The following is a 21,295-nucleotide window of genomic DNA, read 5'->3' on the forward strand; positions in this document are numbered from 1 at the left end:
AAAAAAAGGACTGGGGGTGTTGGTCAAAGGTAAAATGCCCGTAGGCTCAATCTCTAATACTAACCTTCCCAACAAACAAATAAACCTCATATTGAGAAGTAAAATAAAGCAACAAAATGGAAAACTAAGAGTACTTTATATTATTAAAAAATGATCACATAAGCCCTTTTCTGCTTCCTGGCTGTCATGAGTTTTGAGCATCTTTTCTCTGCTATACCTTTCCACCATGATGTTTCTGCCTTGGCACCAGCTGACAGTGGACTGACCCTCTGAAACCACAATTTGCACCTGGATTTTTCAAGAATGGATATGCACAGAAACAAATTTTTTCATTTAATTTAGTTTGGGACATGTATAGAAGGGAAGCCATTATGAATGTGTAGCAAACACACTGAGTAGAGAAAGAGGCTAGCTGTACAGATAAGAAGAGTGATTGTGAGTCTGAGGATGTGTGTGTGTGTGTGTGTGTGTGTGTGTGTGTGTGTGTATTAGGAAATTTTTTCCAAATCTGGGGAGACTATGAAAGTCTTCTTCCCTCCTATTGATTAGTATTCAAATAACATCTACAGGACAAAAAACACTTTGCTTTCCATCTGTTCCAAGTGTGAATTAAAGGACAATATTTAAATGAATGTAAAAAGACAGAATATACATTTTACATAAGACTTCAAAGGAGACCATCAGGGCAGTTAGTTGGTGATCATAAGCAATTATCCTGATCCTCAGAGTAGACCTAGTTGATTCAGGTGTGAAACAGGAGAGGTTCAAAGAGTATGAATGTATTAGGTTGACAGTGGATGGCTGAAACAGACTTCAGTGTCAGTATCATACAAAGGTAAATTAGGGTGGCAGCTAAATTTTTCTTTCATTTAAAATTCTCCCAGTATTTGGGAGACTGAGACAGGAGGATTACAGGCTCACAGCAAGCCTCAGCTACTCAGGCCCTTCTGCAACTTAGTGAAAGCCTATTTCAAAATAAAAAATAAAAAATAGAGCTGAGGGTATAGTTCAGAGGTAGAATGCCCCTGAGTTCAGTTCCCAGTTCAGAAAAAAATGTTTATTTAAAGAACTCATTTTGCCAGCATTCGGGAGGCTGAGACCTGAGGATCGAGGTTCTCGGACAGCCTCAGCTATTTAGTGAGGCCCTCCGCAACTCAGTGAGACCCTGTTTCAAAATAAAGAATAAAAAATTGGGCAGGGTGAGTAGCTTGGAGGTCAAATGCCTCTGGGTTCCATCCCCAGACCCGCAAAAACAAACAACAAACAAACACACAAACAAAAAAGCTCATTTTGTATTACAGAACAAAAATTGTATTTTTATCTGTGGAACTAAGGCTTTTGTCTAAATTTTATCCAATTTCTCTAAAGCATTTAATTTTAAAAGCTCAAATAGCTAATCTTTTCTCTCTTTAGAATATTTAAAACATTCTGAAGCTCATTGGAGGCCAACTATGAGCTTCTCAAAATAAGGGATCATGTCTTATCCCTTCTTGTCTCTGAAGGTGTATGTATGGCACATTCCTGGATACATAGCACCTGCTCAGTAGATATTTGGTGAATGTATATAGCAGCTGGATAAGTCTTTGTGATAACAGACTTGCATGCTTCCTGGAGTAGTTCAGTGCTCTAAGGATCGTGTTTATATGAGACTCTTACAATATATGTTAGAGTGGGTCCGGTGTGGGACTATAATATACAATTAGCCCCATTGCCATGACATGTTTTAATTTAAGAAACTTCAGCTTTCAGTCACACAATTTCACCTCTACAAGGTAAATTTGTTAATTACTAGCTTTAACTAGAATATATATATTCTATATATATGTATATATTTGGATATATATATATATATATTAAGAGACCCTGTTTCCAAATATATATATATATATTTTATATATATATATTTTTATATATTTTATATATATATATTTGGAAACAAATATATATATATTTGGAAACAGGGTCTCTTAATCTCTTAAGCCAGAGAGGCTGGCTTTGGATCTGCGCGATCCTCCCGTCTCTGCCTCCCAAGCGCAGGGATTACAAGCCTGTACCACCACGCCCGGCCTCTTATGTCCTTTTTAAAATCAAGAAATGTACTTTCCTCAGAGAATTTTTCTCTTTTCATTTCAGTTTCATAATTATAGAGCAAGGAGCTAATAATAAAATTGTGCCGTGGCATTGCAAGAGACCACTATGTGTTTGAACTTTAAATTAGCGCAACAAGATTTAGAATTCTTCTTTGGGACACTTTACATGCTATTTGGAGTAGAAAAATTATATATTTCATTTACTGCTTTTGGATAATAAGGCAGATGTCTGGGTTACTGTGCCCTTTGGTTCATTTAGAGCGTTATCATTGGGTTAAGTCTAATGAGTATGTGCATGAACTCTCAGCTAATGTCCCTTCAGTGGTGCTTGGGGTTCAGTAATCAGGAGCCTATTTAGAGCATACTTTTGAAGACAGACTTACCGGCACTGCAAAACTCACTCCCAGAAGGCACAGGATCAATATCAAGTCCTTCATTTTGAAAAGTGAAATCTAAAACACAATTGGGTTGGAGAATTAAATCAGGTGAACTTTTATATCTGAGTTGTTAAGAGACACTTTAAAAAACGAGTTTAAATCTGTTCTTCTGAAACAATCAGTTTAGAACAATAAAAACAAATGTTGTCAAACAACTAATTTGTATTAAGTAGTTCCCCAAATGAGCTAATAAGCAAGTAAAAGTATTGAAGCACTCTTTAAAAATGGAGCTAAAATGAAAATGAGCATTTAGCAACAACCTCCATTGATAACTGTTTAAATGCTGGGCTTCATTTCATAAAATGCTTTATGAATTTAAAAATACTTTCCACTAAGTGAAATTTTGGTTTATCAGGTATTATTAACAGAAGTTTATACTTTGCATAACTTCTGGGACAAATTTTGGAATGTATTTGCAATGCAATACAACCAACAATCATTTTATAACCTTTGTTTGCATATATATGTGTGTGTGTGTGTGTATATATATATATATATATATATATATATATATATATATGTTATATTATTTGATGTTTGAATTTGCTATATAATCATAATTTATTTTTAAAAATTAGAATAAACTGAACATTTCAATTTCCTTTGCTATTAATGGAAAATATGTCCCCAAATTTAATTTTCTTCTAAGATGAATGCTCTCTATACATTCCAAAAGGTTCTTTATTTTCACATGAATGAGGATCTGACTAACAAAGAGGTTTATACTTGTCCTCTGATACTTTTCTAAATTAGTCATTGCCATTAGTAAGCAAATAGTTAAAAAAGTCTGTAGATATGTATTTTTTTCTTAGCCGATGGGCATTAGTCATGTCTTCTCTGGAAAATACTAATGGATTATAATAAGCTATTATTCAACATCTGGTGACAAATGAAGATCAATTCTCTGTGGCTGCCTGGAGATAGGAAACAAAAATAATTTACAGGAAACACAGAAATAAAAAAAATCACATTTTACCTTAGATGCAGACATTCACTGTGTTCTCTGGGACTGTTGATGCCAATCAAGATAGTTCTAAGGAAAGAAGATTACAATTTTTTTCTGAACCGTGCCTGGGACTTGCTCTGTACCTCTCATTCTGGGAAGATCAGAAACCTTTATTTAAAGTACAACTCCACCAATCAAAGTGAAGCAAAATGGAGGAAAAAAAATTTCTGCTCCTGAAATTAGTCCACACCCTTTTATTGCATGCAAGGACATTGACCCTGTAGGGTCTCATTATTTTTAATTGCAACTCGGCCCCTGTATTTATTCAGAGAACTAGATTACAGGGAAGACAGTAAGGGAATAATGGACATGGGCTCGGAAGATAATCATTTTGGTGAGCTGGGGGAAATACACGTAAAATTAGTGCAAAACAAGGCATTATCTGTTTTGTGTAAGTATTTATCTGTAGATAAAGCTAGTCACCCAATGCAGCATTCTGAGTTTCACTCTCAGGGTTATTGTGGTATCTCTCCTCCAACACACACACACACACACACACACACACACACACACACACACACACACACCAAACACACTCTAGAGGAAAACACTAAATGTCTTTCTGGGCTTAAAAGAGAAGATGAACATGTAAGATGGATAATGAAAGTGTTTTGATTTTTTTCTCTTGGACTTTTCTAGGCATTTTCATATCTGAAGATAACTGATTAGAGATAGCCAAACTTTTGTAAGAAATTTCAATTGGACTGTCTGTAAGAATCACTTTGGGTAAACCTTTGGGTGCATGTTCTTCCTGGGAAAAGGGGCATGATTTAGAATATTCCCCAGGAACCAATCAAATCAATGGGTACAACTCTCACTTCACTCTTTTGATAGACTCATTTCTAGGCAGTAGGAGCAAGCTAGATTGTTAGGTAAATTTGGGTCACTTAGAAGTTAACATCAACACAGATGGGTTCTTCTCCATGAACAGATAAGAATATCATGGATAGAACATCAACTGCTTTTGTTATTTCTCTGCCCATCTTCCTCTTTCCAAAGGTGTGATTTCATACATGGCAGGGCTAAGCATTAAAGATTGGTTTCTGAAGAAGGGATGACTCAGTACTCTCTTTAGGGAAGTAGAGATCTTGCCAATTACAGGGAACATTGAGGAAGCTGGTATTTTGGGAGAAAGACATTGCCATCACCAAGTGAAGGCCAAGTAGCTTCAAATAATGCTATCTAAGAACCTGAAAAAAAAAAAAAAAACGCCTCCCAGTAATAAAATTGTTTGGGATGCATATAAATAAAGAAATATCGATGTGTTTTGTAAATTGTGTGTTATTGAAATTAAAGTAATCTCTCTCTTTATCCCAGTTTTTGGTTCTTGGTTAAGTTCCTTAATCTATAAGAAGCCCCAGTTCCTTCCTTTGTAATATAAGGCTAACTTACGACTACAAGCTTGTCTTGAAAATTCATTAATATGATGAAGATGCAACCGCTGCCAAACAGTATGTATTTAATAAGTGGAATGATTATACATTTTGTGGAAGAAACTGCTCGAAATATGGGGTACTTAGAAAAGTGCAATGATTGTCCTTTGTATGGGAAAAACTGCTTAAAATTTGGGCACCCAAGGATGCTGTAGAACACGTACACGCGTGTGCATGCATGCGCGCGTGCGTGTGTGTACATGCATGCGTGTGTGTGTGTGTGTGTGTGTGTGTGTGTGTGTTGGAGGAAGAGGCCTGCTGCAGTTAGCTCTTCTGCTCCAAGAACGGTAGAGGAGGAACAAGATGGAAAGCATTTCCTTTGTGTGTAACTCTGTGTTGAATCCATGGGATCAAACCTCCTGCTTGACTTCTAAACTAGAAAGTGATGTGTGTATGTGTATTGCTTACCATTTATGAGCATGATTATAACATGGTAATAATGATGTTTTCATAGGATTTATATGTTTTGTTTGACTCTTAAGCCAAATATCTAATATATCAGTTTTTGTTGCTGCTTCCTATTTTTAAGTGTCCTTCATACTTACTCTGGGTTGTTTTCCAAATGTTGATCTGGTATATTGTTTATCCTCCAATATCCAATATACCAATACCAAATGTTTTTCTAAAACACTGGTTTCAGCATTTCACTACCCCACTCAGAAACATTTTAAGGCTCCCTAAAGGCTATCGTGTAAAATTCATCCTCTGTAATTATTAAATTAACATTTATTTCAATTCGCCTTTCCAATTTATTTCCCATTTTATGTGAGACACTGTGCGTTGATAATAATTGAGTAATAGTGATATAATAATTAAGTACATAATATTATGCTACATATAATAATGATACAAGTAATTGAAAAATAATTGATAATTGAGGACTAATGACTTGTGATCAAGTAGGAGTTGGTTTCATCTTGATGTGTGTTATTAGGAAAGTCAGAATTCTTACAAATTCCATGAATCATCTTTTAATTATGAAGAAATTAGAAATTAGCATGAGTGTATTAATGAAATTCTGATAGGCTTTTTAAAGTGATTACCAAATCTGATGGAAATAATGTTGGTCATGAACATATTTCTATAAAGACCAACCAGAAAGCCAATAAAAAAAAAAAATAAAAAATGTTATGTTCAGAGTACAACAAAAACAGATAATGAAACAAAACCTCATGTAACACGGCACAGAAAAACTTTTAAAAATATCTAAGGCAAGGAGACCCTGCAGATGTTAGGATAGTGACTAACAACACAGCTGTTTATTTTTTTCTATGATACTCATCACATGACACCGATGCTACTTAATCTTTATATATGTAGTATTTTCATACAGTATTTCATCTGTCAAATGCTAACATAGGTGAGTATTATTTCAATTTGATTAAATATAATAATAGCAATACAGAGTGTTTAGTACAGTAATATGCAGATAATGTCCAATGATCACGAATTCTTGTTAAAATAAAGAAACATGTACGCTAAAAAGTCTGCCTTAGCCAGGCATTTTGGCACACACCTGTAATCCTAGTACTTGGGAGGCTGAGACAGGAGGATAGCAGATTTGAAGACAGCCTCAGCAATGCAGTAAGACTCTCAGCAACCTAGTGAGATGAAAGCCAACCAACCAACCAAATAAATAAATGAGTAAATAGGGCTGGGAGTATAGCTTGGAGATAGAATGTTCCTGGGTTCCATCCCCAGTATTGAAAAAAAACCTGCTTTGTACTAGACTTTTAAAAAGCATTGTTGAGATATAATTGATATTCCAAGAGTATACATATTAATGTATACTTGATGAGTTTGGACATATGCACACACTCATGATGCAATCATCACAAACAAGGTCTTAAAAATGTCTGTCACCTCCAAAGTTTACTTTTCACCCACTGAAAAATAATCTTTCGTTTCTCCCTCCTTCTAGCTTCTACTTCTATGTGTTTGACTATTTTCTTCACAATCATGCAGTAGCTGTCCTTCTGTGACTGTCTTCTTTCACTTGGTTCCATGTCTTTAGGTTCATCTTGTAGATAGTAGGTTTTCCCTCTTTTTTTTTTTTTGTGGCTTAATAATATCCCACACTAGCTGGGCGTGGTGGCGCACTCTTGTAATCCCTGCTCTTGGGAGGCTGAGACAGGAGGATCGCACAGGTTCGAAGCCAGCCTCAGCTACTTAGTGAGGCTCTCAGCAACTTAGTGAGACCCTGTTTCCAAGTAAAGTATAAAATAGGTCTGGGATTATAGCCCGGAGGTAGAAAGCCTCTGGGTTCCACCCCCAGTACCACCACCACCAAAAAAAAAAAAAAAAAAAAAAAAAAAAATCCCACTACATGTTTATACCGCATTTTTATCTACTTATCTCTCAATGGACATTTGTGTTGTTTCCTTGTCTTGGCTGTTGTGAATGCTGCTATGAATATGGCGATTCTTCCAAGAGTCTCTTCTCCCCTCCTTTTTTTTTTTTTTTTAAATTTCTACTTAAGCAGAGTGTGGTGATGCATGCTTATAATCTCAGTACTTGGGAGGCCGAGACAGGAAGATTACAGGTTCATGGCTAGCCTCAGCTACTTAGGCCATCCACAAGTTAGTGAGACCCTGTTTCAAAATAATAATAAAAAATAGGACTAAAGGTGTAGCTTGGAGGTAGAATGCCCCTGGGTTAAATCCCCAGTACCACAAAAAAATTTTCCTTAAATTTCACCTCTTCTGTGACCCATTCCTCAACCATTCTACTCCACTGTGATTTTTTTCTTCTCTGAATTACAGATATTTGTAATTATTCATATTATGTATATATATATATATCATGTATTATCATTCATATATTATGTATGAATAGATCTTTAGCATTTTATTTTGTATGTGGTCTTTTAATTTTGGGGGTATGGTTTTTAATTTTAAATTTATTTATTTTTTTGTGGAACTGGGGATGGAACCCAGAGTCTCTTCTACTCCCAGACCTATTTTATACTTTATTTGGAAACAGGGTCTCACTAAGTTGCTGAGAACCTCACTAAGTAGCTGAGGCTGGCTTCGAACAAGTGCGATCCTCCTGTCTCGGCCTCCCAAGCGCGGGGATTACAAGCGTGAGCCACCACGCCCGGCGAGTATGGTTTTTATTGATATGAAACATTCCTGTAGGGTAGCAATCACCTCGCCTCACTAACTTGGATCCTTGGTGTTCTATACATATAGTAATAGCTAATGTTTGGATAGTATTTCCTGTAAGCAGGCATTAGAGTGTTTTACATATATAAATTTAACTCTCCCCGAGCGTGGTGGCGCACGCTTATAATCCCCGCGCTTGGGAGGCGGAGACAGGAGGATCGCCCAGGTTTGAAGCCAGCCTCGCTGGCTTAAGAGACCCTGTTTCCAAACAAAAATATAAAAAATAGGTGGCTGGGAGTGTAGCCCAGAGGTAGAAGGGCTTCCAGGAACCCCAGTACCACAATAAAAATAAATAAATAAATAAATTTAACTCTCATAAGAACTTTACAAAGATGATGCTATTCTCCTTTTATTCTTTTTGGAACTGGGGATTGAACCCAGGAGCTACACCCCCCAGTCCTGTTTTCTTATTTATTTATTTTTATTTTGAAACAGAGTCTTGCTAGATTGTGAGAGCCTCACTAAGTTGCTGAGGCTAGCCTGCTACTTCTTTTTATACAAGATAACTCAGGCATCTAAGTCCAGAGTCCTTGATTTAATTTACTACATTATGATGAACTCAATTATCAACAAGTTGATTTGGACTAATTAATCATAAATATTAATATCATAAATATTTATATATGACTATAGGAATAAATATATTTTAAATTGTCTGGGTAATTCTTTTTTTTTTTTTTGTGATACTGGGGATGGAACCCAGGAGCATTGTACCTCTGAGCTACACTCCCAGCCCTATTATTTAGTCTTTTGAGTTTTTGAAACAGGGTCTCACTGAGTTGCAAATGGCCTCATTAAGTAGCTGAGGGTATCTGTGAACTGCGATCCTCAGATGTCTGCCTCCTGAATACTGTGATTACAAGCATGGGCTACTACTCCCGGCTGGCTAATTCTCTATTTTTAATACGTGCTTCTAACTTTTCACAATGACTATGTAGTAGTGATTTAAAATGTTTTTATATTTTGAATTATTTTTTGTATAATTTACTACTAGTTAAAATTATTTATATTTTGGTGATTCTTGACAAATGTTGCGGAATTGTCCAAGTTTATACATCACCACCAATTATGCACACCATTTTTACCACAGCCTTACCAGAATTTGTTCATCTAATTAATTCTCCTCCATAATTTAATAGATATAATGCACCACTTCATTGGTATTTTTGTTTATATTTCTTTGATCATTATCAATATCATAAAAATTTTCCTTACATATTTACTTACTATTTTTCTACTTTGTAAATTTTTTCATATTTTTACTTGTTAGCCAACAGAGAATTTGATATTGTTACCAGTTTGTATATATTTTATAAGTCACTGAGCTTATATTTTAAGACATTTTATAGCTGGGCATGGTGGCGCATGCTTGTAGTCCCAGTACTTGGGAGGCTGAAAAGAAGGATCACAGGTTCATGGCCAGCCTCAGCTACTTAGTAAGACCCTCCGCCACTTAGTGAGACCCTGTTTCAAAACAAAGAATAAAAAATAGGGCTGGGAATGTAGCTTGGAGGTAGAATGCCCCCTGGATTCAATCCCCAGTACTGAAAAAAAAAAAAAGACATTTTCTGTAGCATGCGTGTCAATCTTTGTCATGCTTGATATAATTTCTTTGATAGACATTTCAAAAATTTTAAGTTAAAATTCCTTCCATGAAAAGGCTTTATATTTAACTGAAGTTTCTCACATAGTATATACTTCATATGTACTTATTGGAGTCAGGTTGATCTTATTTTCTGCCCCTTTTCCCTTTTCTTAGCCTGGTGGATCCCAAAGTAAAAAAAACTCTAATGGTAAACAATTTGGTCTTGCTCCATTACAAATACGGGAGTTTGTGATGGAAATATGTGTAGTAAACACAGTATCTCTCTGTTGCTTGCCAAGTAAAGCACCCATTTGCTTTGTATGTTAAAATGGCGATTTACTTTGTTTTTTAATATATATTTATTTATTGGTGCATTGTAGTCATACATCACAATGGAATGCAAGACTTGTGAGGATGTACAAGCACACATCATCCAATTAGCCTTTATCCAATCCCCATCCCATTCCCTCCTCCCCCTTGATCCCATGCTTGATTGGTGATTAATTTGATACATTTATTTACGTCATGAGTTTTAAAGAGATTCCATCCTCCCCCATCCCATCCCCTCTGATTGGTCAAAAATGGTGATTTACTGTATCTCTCCTAGATTATCTGCTATTGATGCCCATAGTAAGGCCACTTCAGAAGGCCTTTGGAAGACTGAGAGTTGACCACAAGCTAACATGGATCAGCTTCAGCTCTTCACACGTGGACTCTGCCTAAGGGCATCAGTCAGTTTTACAGTAGAGTGGTGTTTGCTTTGTCCAGAAGTTTTTGGTATCATTGGAAAGAAAGGCCAATCACCATGTCCTGTGCTAGTCACTTTACTGCTGAGTTTGTTAAGGAACATTTGTTAAAACTCACTATGAATTGACCATCATATCAGGGTTAGTGAAAGAGAGAAACTCAGACACCTTTCCCCCTGAATGTGAATATAGTTGGAGAAACAATCTATGTCATGACACATGAACCAACTTGAGATATTTTGAAAGAAACTCAAGTAAGAACATGTGGTATGCATTACTTGATCATGAAGAATATGGAGCCGACTGCTTAGTGGGCTAGAGGTTCATGATGCTCTGGTTGTGTCTTCAACAAGTTATTTTGTTATTCTGTACTTTAGTTCCTCATCTACAAAAGGGCATAAATGCATGAATCTACATAGAAGTAAATGAACAGTACACTAAGGTGCTCAGAGAAGTGCCTGGTAAATTGTAAGTACACAATTGATGCAAATAGCTACTGATTTAGCATACATGTTGAAGGGATATATAGGTAATTAGGATGTGATAGGATTAATCACAGAAGTGTTCTTAGGAGAGTCAATTTTAAATCCTGGCTTGCAAAGGATGAAGAATATTGACTGACAGGCAAACTTCTGTGTTGAAGAAGAATGAGTGAAAAGAGATGAACTGGTGGCATAATGGTAAGAAAAAAGTGAATTCAGCTGGGCATGGTGGTGCACACTTGTAATCTCAGTACTTGGGTGGCTGAGACAGGAGTATCACAGGTTGGCAGCCAGCCTCAGCTAGTTAGTGAGGCCCTCTGCAACTTAGTGAGACCCTGTTTCAAAATAAAGAATAAAAAATAGGGCTGAAGGTACAGCTCAGAGGTAGAATGCCCATGGGTTCAATCTCCAGTACCAAAATAAATAAATAAAAAAAAGAAAGAAAACAAAAGTGAATTTGCTGAAGTTAAGTGTTACTAAAGAAACTAGTGAAAAATTACCCAACTGATAGGGTGGCATATTACCAAATGGCACACATACTAGAATCTTGGATTTCTCTTTCAGAAGATGGACGTGATAACTGCCTACAATAACACAAGACAAACTAGAATCAGCATTTCTCTCTCTCTCTCTCTCTCTCTCTCTCTCTCTCTCTCTCTCTCTCTCTTTGCATTTAATCTACTTATATCCAAAGGATGGTACTATGAAAGTTAAAACTTTTTTCTAGTTTTTGAAATTCTTTTGTTCTCCATAATATAAAAATCTGACATCTGGGGACACACACACACACACACACACACACACACACACATATATATATATATATATTTTTTTTAATTTTTATTTTTTTATTTTTAGGTGGTACTGGGGTTCCTGGAAGCCCTTCTACCTCCGGGCTACACTCCCAGACCTATTTTAGTTTTAGAAACAGGGTCTCTTAAGCCAGCACTGCTGGCTTCGAACCTGCGTGATCCTCCTGTCTCCGCCTCCCAAGCGCGGGGATTACAAGCGTGCACCACCATGCCTGGCTTGGATACATATATTTAGAAATCATACAAAAACAATGAATTGCCGGGCATGGTGGTGCACGCTTGTAATCCTCGTGCTTGGGAGGCGGAGAGGCAGGAGGATTGTGCAGGTTCAAAGCCAGCCTTGCTGGCTTTAAGGAGACCCTGTTTCCAAATTCAAAAAATATAAAAAATAGGCCTGGGCCGGGCGTGGTGGCGCACACTTGTAATCCCCACGCTTGGGAGGCAGAGACAGGAGGATCGTGCAGGTTCGAAGCCAGCCACATGCGCTGGCTTACGAGACCCTGTTTCCAAATAAAAAATGTAAAAATAGGTCTGGGAGTGTAGCCCGGAGGTAGAAGGGCTTCCAGGAACCCCAGTACCACACAAAAAAAAAATAGGTCTGGGAGTGTAGCCCTGAGGTAGAGGGCTTCCAGGAACCCCAGTACCACCAAAAAAAAAAAAAAAAAAAAAAAAAAAAAAAAAAGAAAAAAAAAGAAAAATAGGTCTGGGAGTGTAGCCTGGAGGTAAGAAGGGTTTCCAGGAACCCCAGTACCACAAAACAAAAACAAAAACAAACAAACAAAAAACAATGAATCACATGTATTAAGTCCTTCAAATATATTATGCCTTGGACATTTATTTCATTTAATATTTTTGATAATTCCATGAGGCAAGTCATATTGTTATTGTCAATAGTTTATAGGGAGAAGAAAAGTAAGTTGAGTGGGATTAAGTGAATTATCCAAAGTTACACAGCTAGTCAGAGGCAGTGTAGGTTTAACCTAGGACTGTCTGATGATAGAGACAAATTATACCAAAAAAGGTTTAAACATTTTCAATGGGAAGCTAAATATATAAAAGGAATTAGTTGGATGTTAGATTTCCATTGCAACTTAAACGAGAAGTTGAGGTACGTCACTTACTCATTCAACAACTGAGTATCTAATATGTGCAGATATTAGTCTAAGCACTAGGGGAATGAAAAAGAACAAAACAGACAAATTTAGAAAAGAAACTCCATGGATTTTACCTTATAGGGGGAAGTAGTTAATAAGAAAGATAAATATGTAAAATAAACGGTATGGTAAATACTAAGGAGAAAACCTTAAACTGCAAAGAGGCATAGGGATTATTGCTCAAATATTAGGCAGAGTGACCGCAGAAGGTCTCAGTGTGAATGGGGCAACTGGGAAAAGACTTAGAAGAAGTGAGGTGGAAAACTGGGTATCTGGAGAAGCGTGTCCCAGGAAAAGAAAACAGCCATGCATGAAGGTAATTGTTCTAGAGGCGTTTGATGAACAGAAATAGAGGCCAGTTTTGGGGTGGAGGAGAGTGAATGAAGAAGACCGGTAGGAGATGAAATCATGTAGGATTTCAGAGGTTACGGTAATGGCTTTGGCTTTTACTTTGAGAGAGGTAGAAAGCTATTGGAGGGTTTTGATCTGAATAAGGACATGATATATTTGATTGAATATTTTAATAGTTTTTCTCTGGCTGGGTTTGAAGGGAGTCAAAGGTAGAAGCAGAGACACAGGTTTGGAGAGATTACAGTTCTTCAGCTTAGAGATAATGATGGTTTTTGGCTAGAGTGGTAGCTGTGGAAGGGGTGAAACGTGGTTGAATTCTGCATCTTTTTCAAGGTAAATCTGGTGGAATTTACTGGTGGAGCAAATGCAGGGTGTGAGAGAAAGGAGCCATCTGTGGCACAGTCTTTATCAAATGGATGTATAAATCACTAATATGATTATCATTTATCTTTTAAAATATTTTTATTAGTGCACTGTAGCCTCACATCATAATGTAGTTCATAGTGGAAGTGACATACATACACACAGCACTCGGGGGGCCTTCTCCTGGCTCCCTCCCTACCCTCCTCCTTCCCTATACAGGATGTTGAGATTGACATTGGTATTTTCTCATATATGCATAATGTCAATGGAAGTGATTGCTTCACTGATTCTCCTTTCTCCTTCCTTTAGAGCACCCCCCTGGCTCCACTGGAGCCTTTTCCATTATCTGAAGTCTCTCTTATATCCTGATTATTCTCTAGCTTTCACATATGAGAGAAAACATATGCCCTTCACTTTCTGTGACTGGCTTATCTCACTTACCATGATGTTCTCCAGGTCCACCCACTTTCCTGCAAATGACATTATTTTGTTGCCCTTTATTGCTGAATAGAATTCCACTGTGTGTATATTCCATGATTTTTAATCCATTTATTTATATTTTAATGCAGTTATCTGGAACATATTTAATTCAGAAATAAGGAAAAAAGTGTCTTCAAAGCCATCCAAACCAAGAGCACATTGAAGTGAACACATTCAAACTCTTTTGGTACCTTTTTATTCTTATCTGAATTACACTTGAAAACAATGTCATCATTTTATAATTTTCAGATTATAATGTATTAGAAGTGGCAAATCAGAATGGAAAGGAAAGTATTTCCAGATTTTGAAAAATTTATAGCCACCAGAAATAATAGCCAACAACAAGCATAAGTATAAAAATAACTAAAATAAAACAAAACAAGCCAGGCGTGGTGGCACATGCTTGTAATCCCAGCATATGGGAGGCTGAGACAGAGGATCATGGTTTTCAGACAGCCTCAGCTGTCTGAAAGTAAGGCCCTTTACAAGTCAGTGAGACCCTGTTTCAAAATAAGGAATAAAAAATATGGCTGGGGGCGTAGCTTTAAGGCAGAATGCCCCTGGGTTCCACCCCTCGTATCGCGAAAACAAAAACAAAAAATACATATATACACACACACAACAGAGCTGGGTGTGGGGGCGCACCCATGTAATCTCTATGCTTGGGAGGCTGAGACAGGAGTATCACACAGGTTCAAAGCCAGCCTCAGCTATTTAGTGAGGCTCTCAGCAACCTAGTGAGACCCTGTTTCCAAATAAAATATAAAATAGGTCTGGGAGAATATCCTGGAGGTAGAAAGCAGCCCCTGAGTTCCACCTCCAGTACCACACACACACACACAAAAAAAAAAAAAGCAACAAACAAACAGAGACCAGAGGATGCTTAGTACAGGATCTAATGTTTCTCAGTGTTTTAGAGGCTCCTGTTAAAAGAGGAATGAGTGTTTGTAATAGTGACTGTGCCATTAAAATCAGGTTAGAGCATATTTTAAAATGTTTTGATCAAGGAAGCAAAGAGGTCAAATAAGGAATGTTTTGACTCTTGAAAAATTAAATGTGTTGTAATTCTTTACCTTCATCAGTTTCCAGGGTGAATGCAGACAATATCCTGGCAGATTTGCAGAGCTCTGGTCCTAAACTATGATATTCTTTCCTTTCCCAGACAACTGGTTTAACAAACAAGAAGAAAGTGTTGAAGTTCTCTTTGGAATTTGGAGAGAAATTGAAATCTAATCCCACTAACGACTCCCCCTGTGTTCTTTTTCTCTGGGATTTTTCTTGAAACATGCCAAATTCTATAGATGTACTCAAAGCTCTTCTTAATAAGCTCCAAGGATTGGTAGGCCAAATATCTCCAAAGTTTTCAGTGTTAAATCAGTAGCAATAGGCTAAAAAACCTACAAATTTTCTAATTTGAGAACCTCCAAATTCAAAACTTCTGTCTCCAAACTTCTCTAGTCTGTTCCTCTGTGCTCTATTATTTCTTCCAAAGACCATACACAAACTCTTTCAAAGTCTTTCTTCACCTAGGCAGGATGGAGAGGAGGAGAACTCTTTCTGAGTTAAACAGAGATGTAGTTACCTCTCCTAATCTCTGGTTAGTATACCGCTCTGCATTTCTTTCTTTTTTTTCTTTATCTGTAAGGAGATTGATCCCGGGGTCTTTCTACCTCGGAGCTCTCCCCCAGCCTTTTTTATTTTGTATTTTAAAATAGGGCTCAGTTGCTGAGGGCCTTGCTGTTGCTTAGGCTTGCCTCGAATCTGTAATCCTAGGTGTATTTACCAGTCTGGCTGCTCTGCATTTTTTTTTTTTTAATCTTTTTGGACTGGGGATCGAACCCAGGGTGGTGCACTTGCCAGGCAAATGCTTTGCCACTGAGCTACATCCCAGACCATGCTCTGCATTCTTAACATGACGTTACCTTTATTCCACTTCTCCATTAAAAAAAAAATTATTGGTGCATTGTAGTCATACATCGTAATGGAGTACAAGATGGTTGAGGCATACATGCATGCACACATCACTCAACTAGCCCTTACCCACTGCTCACCCCATTCCTTCCACCTTCCTCCTTCTTATGTTTCACTTAGTGATTGACTCTGATATGTGTATGAATGTACATCATGTACATTAGGGAATTTTTTTCCTTCTCCATCAGATCCCCCTCATTTAGGTCCCATCTCCATTTTCTTCTCTGCATTCTAGAGCTCCTTTCTAAGTAAGTTGGAATGATGGTTTAGAAAAGTGAGCTAACTATGGCCCTCATTCATCTGGAAAATTCACCAGTGTAGAGTAGCTCATTCTCTGATGAGCTGGCTGACTGGAACACTAGTGATTATATTCTACATACAAAATAGTAGATATTAAAAAGTGGTTATTTTTCAGATTTAATCTTATCATTTGGAAGACCTTTGAACTATTCTAGAATGACATGGATTACAATAATGATTGAGGAGTGTTTGTTATGAATCTCAGGTACCGCATTATAGTCTCACATAAAATGTTGATTAAAACATTACTTAAAAAAATTCTTGGCTATGAGAGTCCCAGATGAAAAATTTGGAGGATTTTACTTAAATTTGGATAGAGCAAGGTAATTCTTGGTTGATATAAAAATGTAGGACTCTGAACCAACTGATGTACAGATACAAGAACTACATCTCTCAGAAGGCGGTCAGGGTCTCTTACTCAGGCAACATGAAGACTCTGCTGCTTTCTTCTGTTGTCTCAGCCTTTCTGGCTGGAACACAGAAGTGCAGAGAGGTAAGAAATGCAAACAAAATAACAGAGGCAGCACAGATGATGAAGCACATGCATTTGTTCTCTACATCAGCAGGGTGTATTTATCTGACTGGTTGTGCTGTGCTTTCCAGAATATAATAAAATCTAGCATAGACTATGGGGGTGAGGTTAAAGGGAGGGGAAGGCTGTCTGTTAGGTTCTATTTTCACACTAAACCTAATACTTGTCCTGTTTTATTTTATTTATTCCTCACAAGAACAATAGGAGGCAGGTATTATGATCTCTAGAGGGAAATGAGGATCAAAGTGTTTTCACCACCTGCGTCAGGCCATGAAGGTAAGCTCTAGGATCAGGTTTTTATCCAGTATTATTGGTCCAAAGCCTATGGCTTCTCTGCTACCCACCATGTTGGGCAGAAGCTGCTGAACTTGGGGGAAATAGCTGCTTCCCACCTGCCTCCCCCAAGGCTTGCAGGAGCTCTGGAGGGAGAACTTCCACAGTTATACCATAGGTCTGCCCTGCCCAAAGCATGTTCTGACAGATACCACTAGCCTCTAGAAATGCTCCTTGAAAATAAGTCCTATGATCATACAGGCTCTGCATTTTATGTCACCAAATAAACTACTGGTTCTGGCCAGGCGTGGTGGCACATGCTTGTAATCCCAGTGCTTGGGAGGCTAAGACAGGAGGATTGCACAGGTTCAAAGCCAGCCTCAGCTACTTAGTGAGGCTCTCAGCAACTTAGTGAGACCCTGTTTCCAAATAAAGTATAAAATAGGTCCAGGACTATAGCCTGGAGGTAGAAAGCCCCTGGGTTCCACCCCTAGTACTACCAAACTAACTATTTATTTATTATTTTTTTTGGTGGTACTGGGGTTCCTGGAAGCCCTTCTACCTCCGGGCTACACTCCCATACCTATTTTTACATTTTTACTTGGAAACAGAGTCTCCTAAACCAGCGCGCGTGGCTGGCTTCGAACCTGCGCGATCCTCCTGTCTCTGCCTCCCAAGCGCGGGGATTACAAGCGTGCGCCACCACGCCCGGCCCCAAACTAACTAACTAACTAAATAAACTACTGATTCTGAAACATCCTCCCAAGTAAAGAAACTTTTCTTTCTTTCTTTTCCTTTCTTTCTTTCTTTCTTTCTTTCTTTCTTTCTTTCTTTCTTTCTTTCTTTCGAGAGTCTGGGGATGGAACCCAGAGGCATTTGACCTCCAAGCTACACCCCCTGCCCTATTTTTTATTCTTTATTTTGAAACAGGGTCTCACTGAGTCGTGGAGGGCCTCATTAAGTAGCTGAGGCTGTCCACAAACCTCGATCCTCCGGTCTCAGCCTCCCAAATGCTGGGATTACAAGTATGCGCCACCACACCCGGCAGTAAAGAAACATTAAAAGCTTCTCCTCAGACTTAATTTTCTTATAACATTTACTAACCTGATGTTCTGTGGAACATACCTTAGGAATTTCTGTTTTAGGTGAGTCTGTTATAGCCTGGGATGGGAGCTCTTCTAAAGCAGGGGAATCCTTTACTTTCAGGATCTTTAATGTCTGCCATCTAATAGGGTTCAATATTGATTACGTAAATGACAAGCAGACACAGAAATGACATCTTCACCCCATCTGCTTCAGACAGATCTTTTTGGGATGAAGGGGCAACACAGACCTGTGCTCACTCAAGGTGAGAGGGGAAAGAACCCGTTTCCTTCAGCATTGTGTTTGAGGACATTCATGTCATCTCTTTTTATCTTCTGAAATATATGTGCAACCTGATTGGCCCTCTCATTGCACTTAAGAAGATAAAATGGAATAAAAAAATTAAATATTTATTCTTGGTACTGGGAATTGAACTCAGGAACATTCTACCTCCAAGCTATTTTTTGGAAACAAGATCTTACTAAGTTGCTGAGGCTGGCCTTGAACCTGTGGTCCTCCCATCTCAGCCACTCAAGTACTGGGATAACAGGCATGCACCATGTCCAGCTGAAAGAAGCCATTTATTAAACATCTGATGATAGAATGTGGAAAGGCTGTTTTTTTTACATTTTTTACTTAAGTTTCATATTATTCATACAAGGGGTCTTGTTGTCTCAGTCTTTGGAGATGATAACACAATTTCAGAGAGGTTAAGAAACTTTCCAAAGATACATATCTGATAATCATGTCAGAATTTGAGTAGGTTATTGATCCCAAAATCCATGGATATTCTACCCTATCCTACTGCCTTTAGGCAGGAAACTGGATTTGAATGGATTATATTAATACAGCATTGAATACTTTGAGACTTTGATGTGCTTTAAATATGTTATAGGGCTGGGCGTGGTGACGCACGCTTTGTAATCCCAGCATTTGGGAGGCTGAGATGTGAGGATCCTGTTTTGAGGACAGGCTCAACTACTACTTAGTGAGGCCCTTTGGAACTCAGTGAGACCCTGTTTTAAAATAAAGAATAAAAAATAGGGCTGGGGGTGTGGCTTGGAGGTAGAATGCACCCTGGGTTCAATCCTCAGTACCACTAAATAAAAATATGTTATAGGTATTAAATCCTAGTAGTTAAAGCAAAAGGAAGCTCAAAGACTTGACTCAATGACTTTGATCTACATGATGGGCTCTTCTACAATTTTTTAAAAATTAAAACAAACAGCACAAATAAAATCAGTTGATACTGTCCTGATGCCTGGAGCTGGGAAAAATGCAAAAGTGCTCTGCATGTGTGTGTTGCATTACTGCGTAGTTGATTAAGACATAGTCTCTTTATTCATTTCTTAGTTAACTTCATTGTGTCAAACCTTCAAAGACAAGAAAACACTGATTTTTTGAGGAAGAGCTGGTCAGAACTGGCAATCTCTGATTAAAGGCTTAACCCAACTTGGAGGAAATCATATTTTGGCCCATATGTGTTTTTTGTCTGGTAGGCAATGTCTGAAGGTGTCTATGGTGGTAATTATCCAGGGAAAATATAGGTCAGAAAACCCAAGAAATGGGCAGAGTGTTGTTCCTTCAAAGCAATGAATCATTAACAGACAGTAAACCAAAAGAGTCAGCATACCTTAGATTTTAGGTTTCATGACTCAGTTAAGAGATGGTTTAGAAGCATTTTAATATTTGTAAAATAAAATGTGCTATAAGGAGTATAAAATATAAATATGCCAAGTACTTTCTCCAGATGATTTTTATGAAAATGTGACTGCTAGTGATGGTTTTAAATGATATAAATCTGATATAATCTGATATAACTAATACGAATGAGCTCTTACAATGTGCTGGGCATATATTAATCACTTGACATGCATTGTCCTATTTAACATTTTAAAGTTCTGGCTACAAGTTTGTCCTTTTGGTAACTATGAGCAAAGCTGGAGAGCAATTACTCCCTTTACCAGGGCAAATGTCATTCTTATTTACCTTATACCTGCTTGACTTTATTCATACACGTTACTCTTTTAGTCTGGGTAGACATTTTTTATACCTGCTTGAAATCTTAAAGTGCTTCTTCTTTTTTTTTTTTTTTTACCACCACAACATGCAGGATGACTGTGGCAGAATTGTCTTCATATTCAGTTAATAATAGGTGGCTAATACAATTATAAGCTTCAAGAACAAAATATGCTTTTTTTTGTGGTACAGGGGTTGAAATGTAGGGGCATTGTACCTCTGAGCTACACCCCCAGCCATATTTTTTAGTGTTTTAAAAATTTTTGAAACAGGGTCTCACTGAATTGCAGGTGGCCTCACTACGTAGCTGAGGTTGTCCATGAACCACAATCCTTTAGTCTCGGCATCTCGAACGCTGGTATTACAAGCATGCACCACCATAACAGGCTCCAAAATATGTTTTCTAATTATGAAAACAAATAGGAACAGATTTATTTTCAGGTCTCCTGGAGACAGGATGTCAGCCAAGACCCAGTACTTGCTTGTGTCTGCCTGCAGCTTCACAGCCTTGCAGGACTGTGGGTTTTTCCTTTACTGGCAGCCACCCTTATGTAGACATAATTATTTTCTATTCCTGCTTTAAATGGCCCAGCTGTTACCAATTCCTTCTCCTAAGTTTCCAGTTTGAATCTCCTAAGACAGAGAACAGGACTGATTCAAATAGTCATGGTTTTATAGAGGAGGTCAGTATTGGGTAGAGCTCCCAAGTGAGAACATCTCATAGACTATTGGCTAGGAAAAGTGTCCAACACTAGTCAAGAAACAGTTGTGGTCAGGGAGGCAGAGTGAAATTGTATGAGGCATGATTAAGAAACCTTCTAGCCAGGCTAGGTGGAACGTGACTAATTCCAGTACTTGGGAGGCTGAAACAGAAGTATCACGGGTTTGAGGACAGCCTAAGCAACATAGTGAGACCCATAGCAATCTAGCAAAACTTTTTCAATACAAAAAAATATAAAAAGGGCCTGATGTATAGCTTGGAGGTAGAATGACCCTGGGTTAACACACACACAC

At 37.8% G+C, this 21,295-nt stretch overlaps 1 protein-coding gene across 1 annotated transcript in view; it reads right to left on the minus strand.

Annotated features, from left to right (window-relative positions):
• Positions 1 to 21,295, minus strand: part of AMBN (ameloblastin) — a gene marked incomplete at both ends in the record, with an annotated part of 65,188 nt that overhangs the window by 8,736 nt on the left and 35,157 nt on the right. Inside the window, 3 exons of the mRNA XM_080697225.1 lie at positions 2,474 to 2,542; positions 3,504 to 3,520; positions 15,177 to 15,269. Coding sequence (XP_080553351.1) covers positions 2,474 to 2,542; positions 3,504 to 3,520; positions 15,177 to 15,269 — 179 coding nt within the window. The remainder of the gene's footprint in view (positions 1 to 2,473; positions 2,543 to 3,503; positions 3,521 to 15,176; positions 15,270 to 21,295) is intronic.

The sequence above is a fragment of the Muscardinus avellanarius genome (assembly GCF_963383645.1).
Source record: "Muscardinus avellanarius genome assembly, chromosome: 6".
In the NCBI taxonomy this organism is placed as follows: Eukaryota; Metazoa; Chordata; class Mammalia; order Rodentia; family Gliridae; genus Muscardinus; species Muscardinus avellanarius.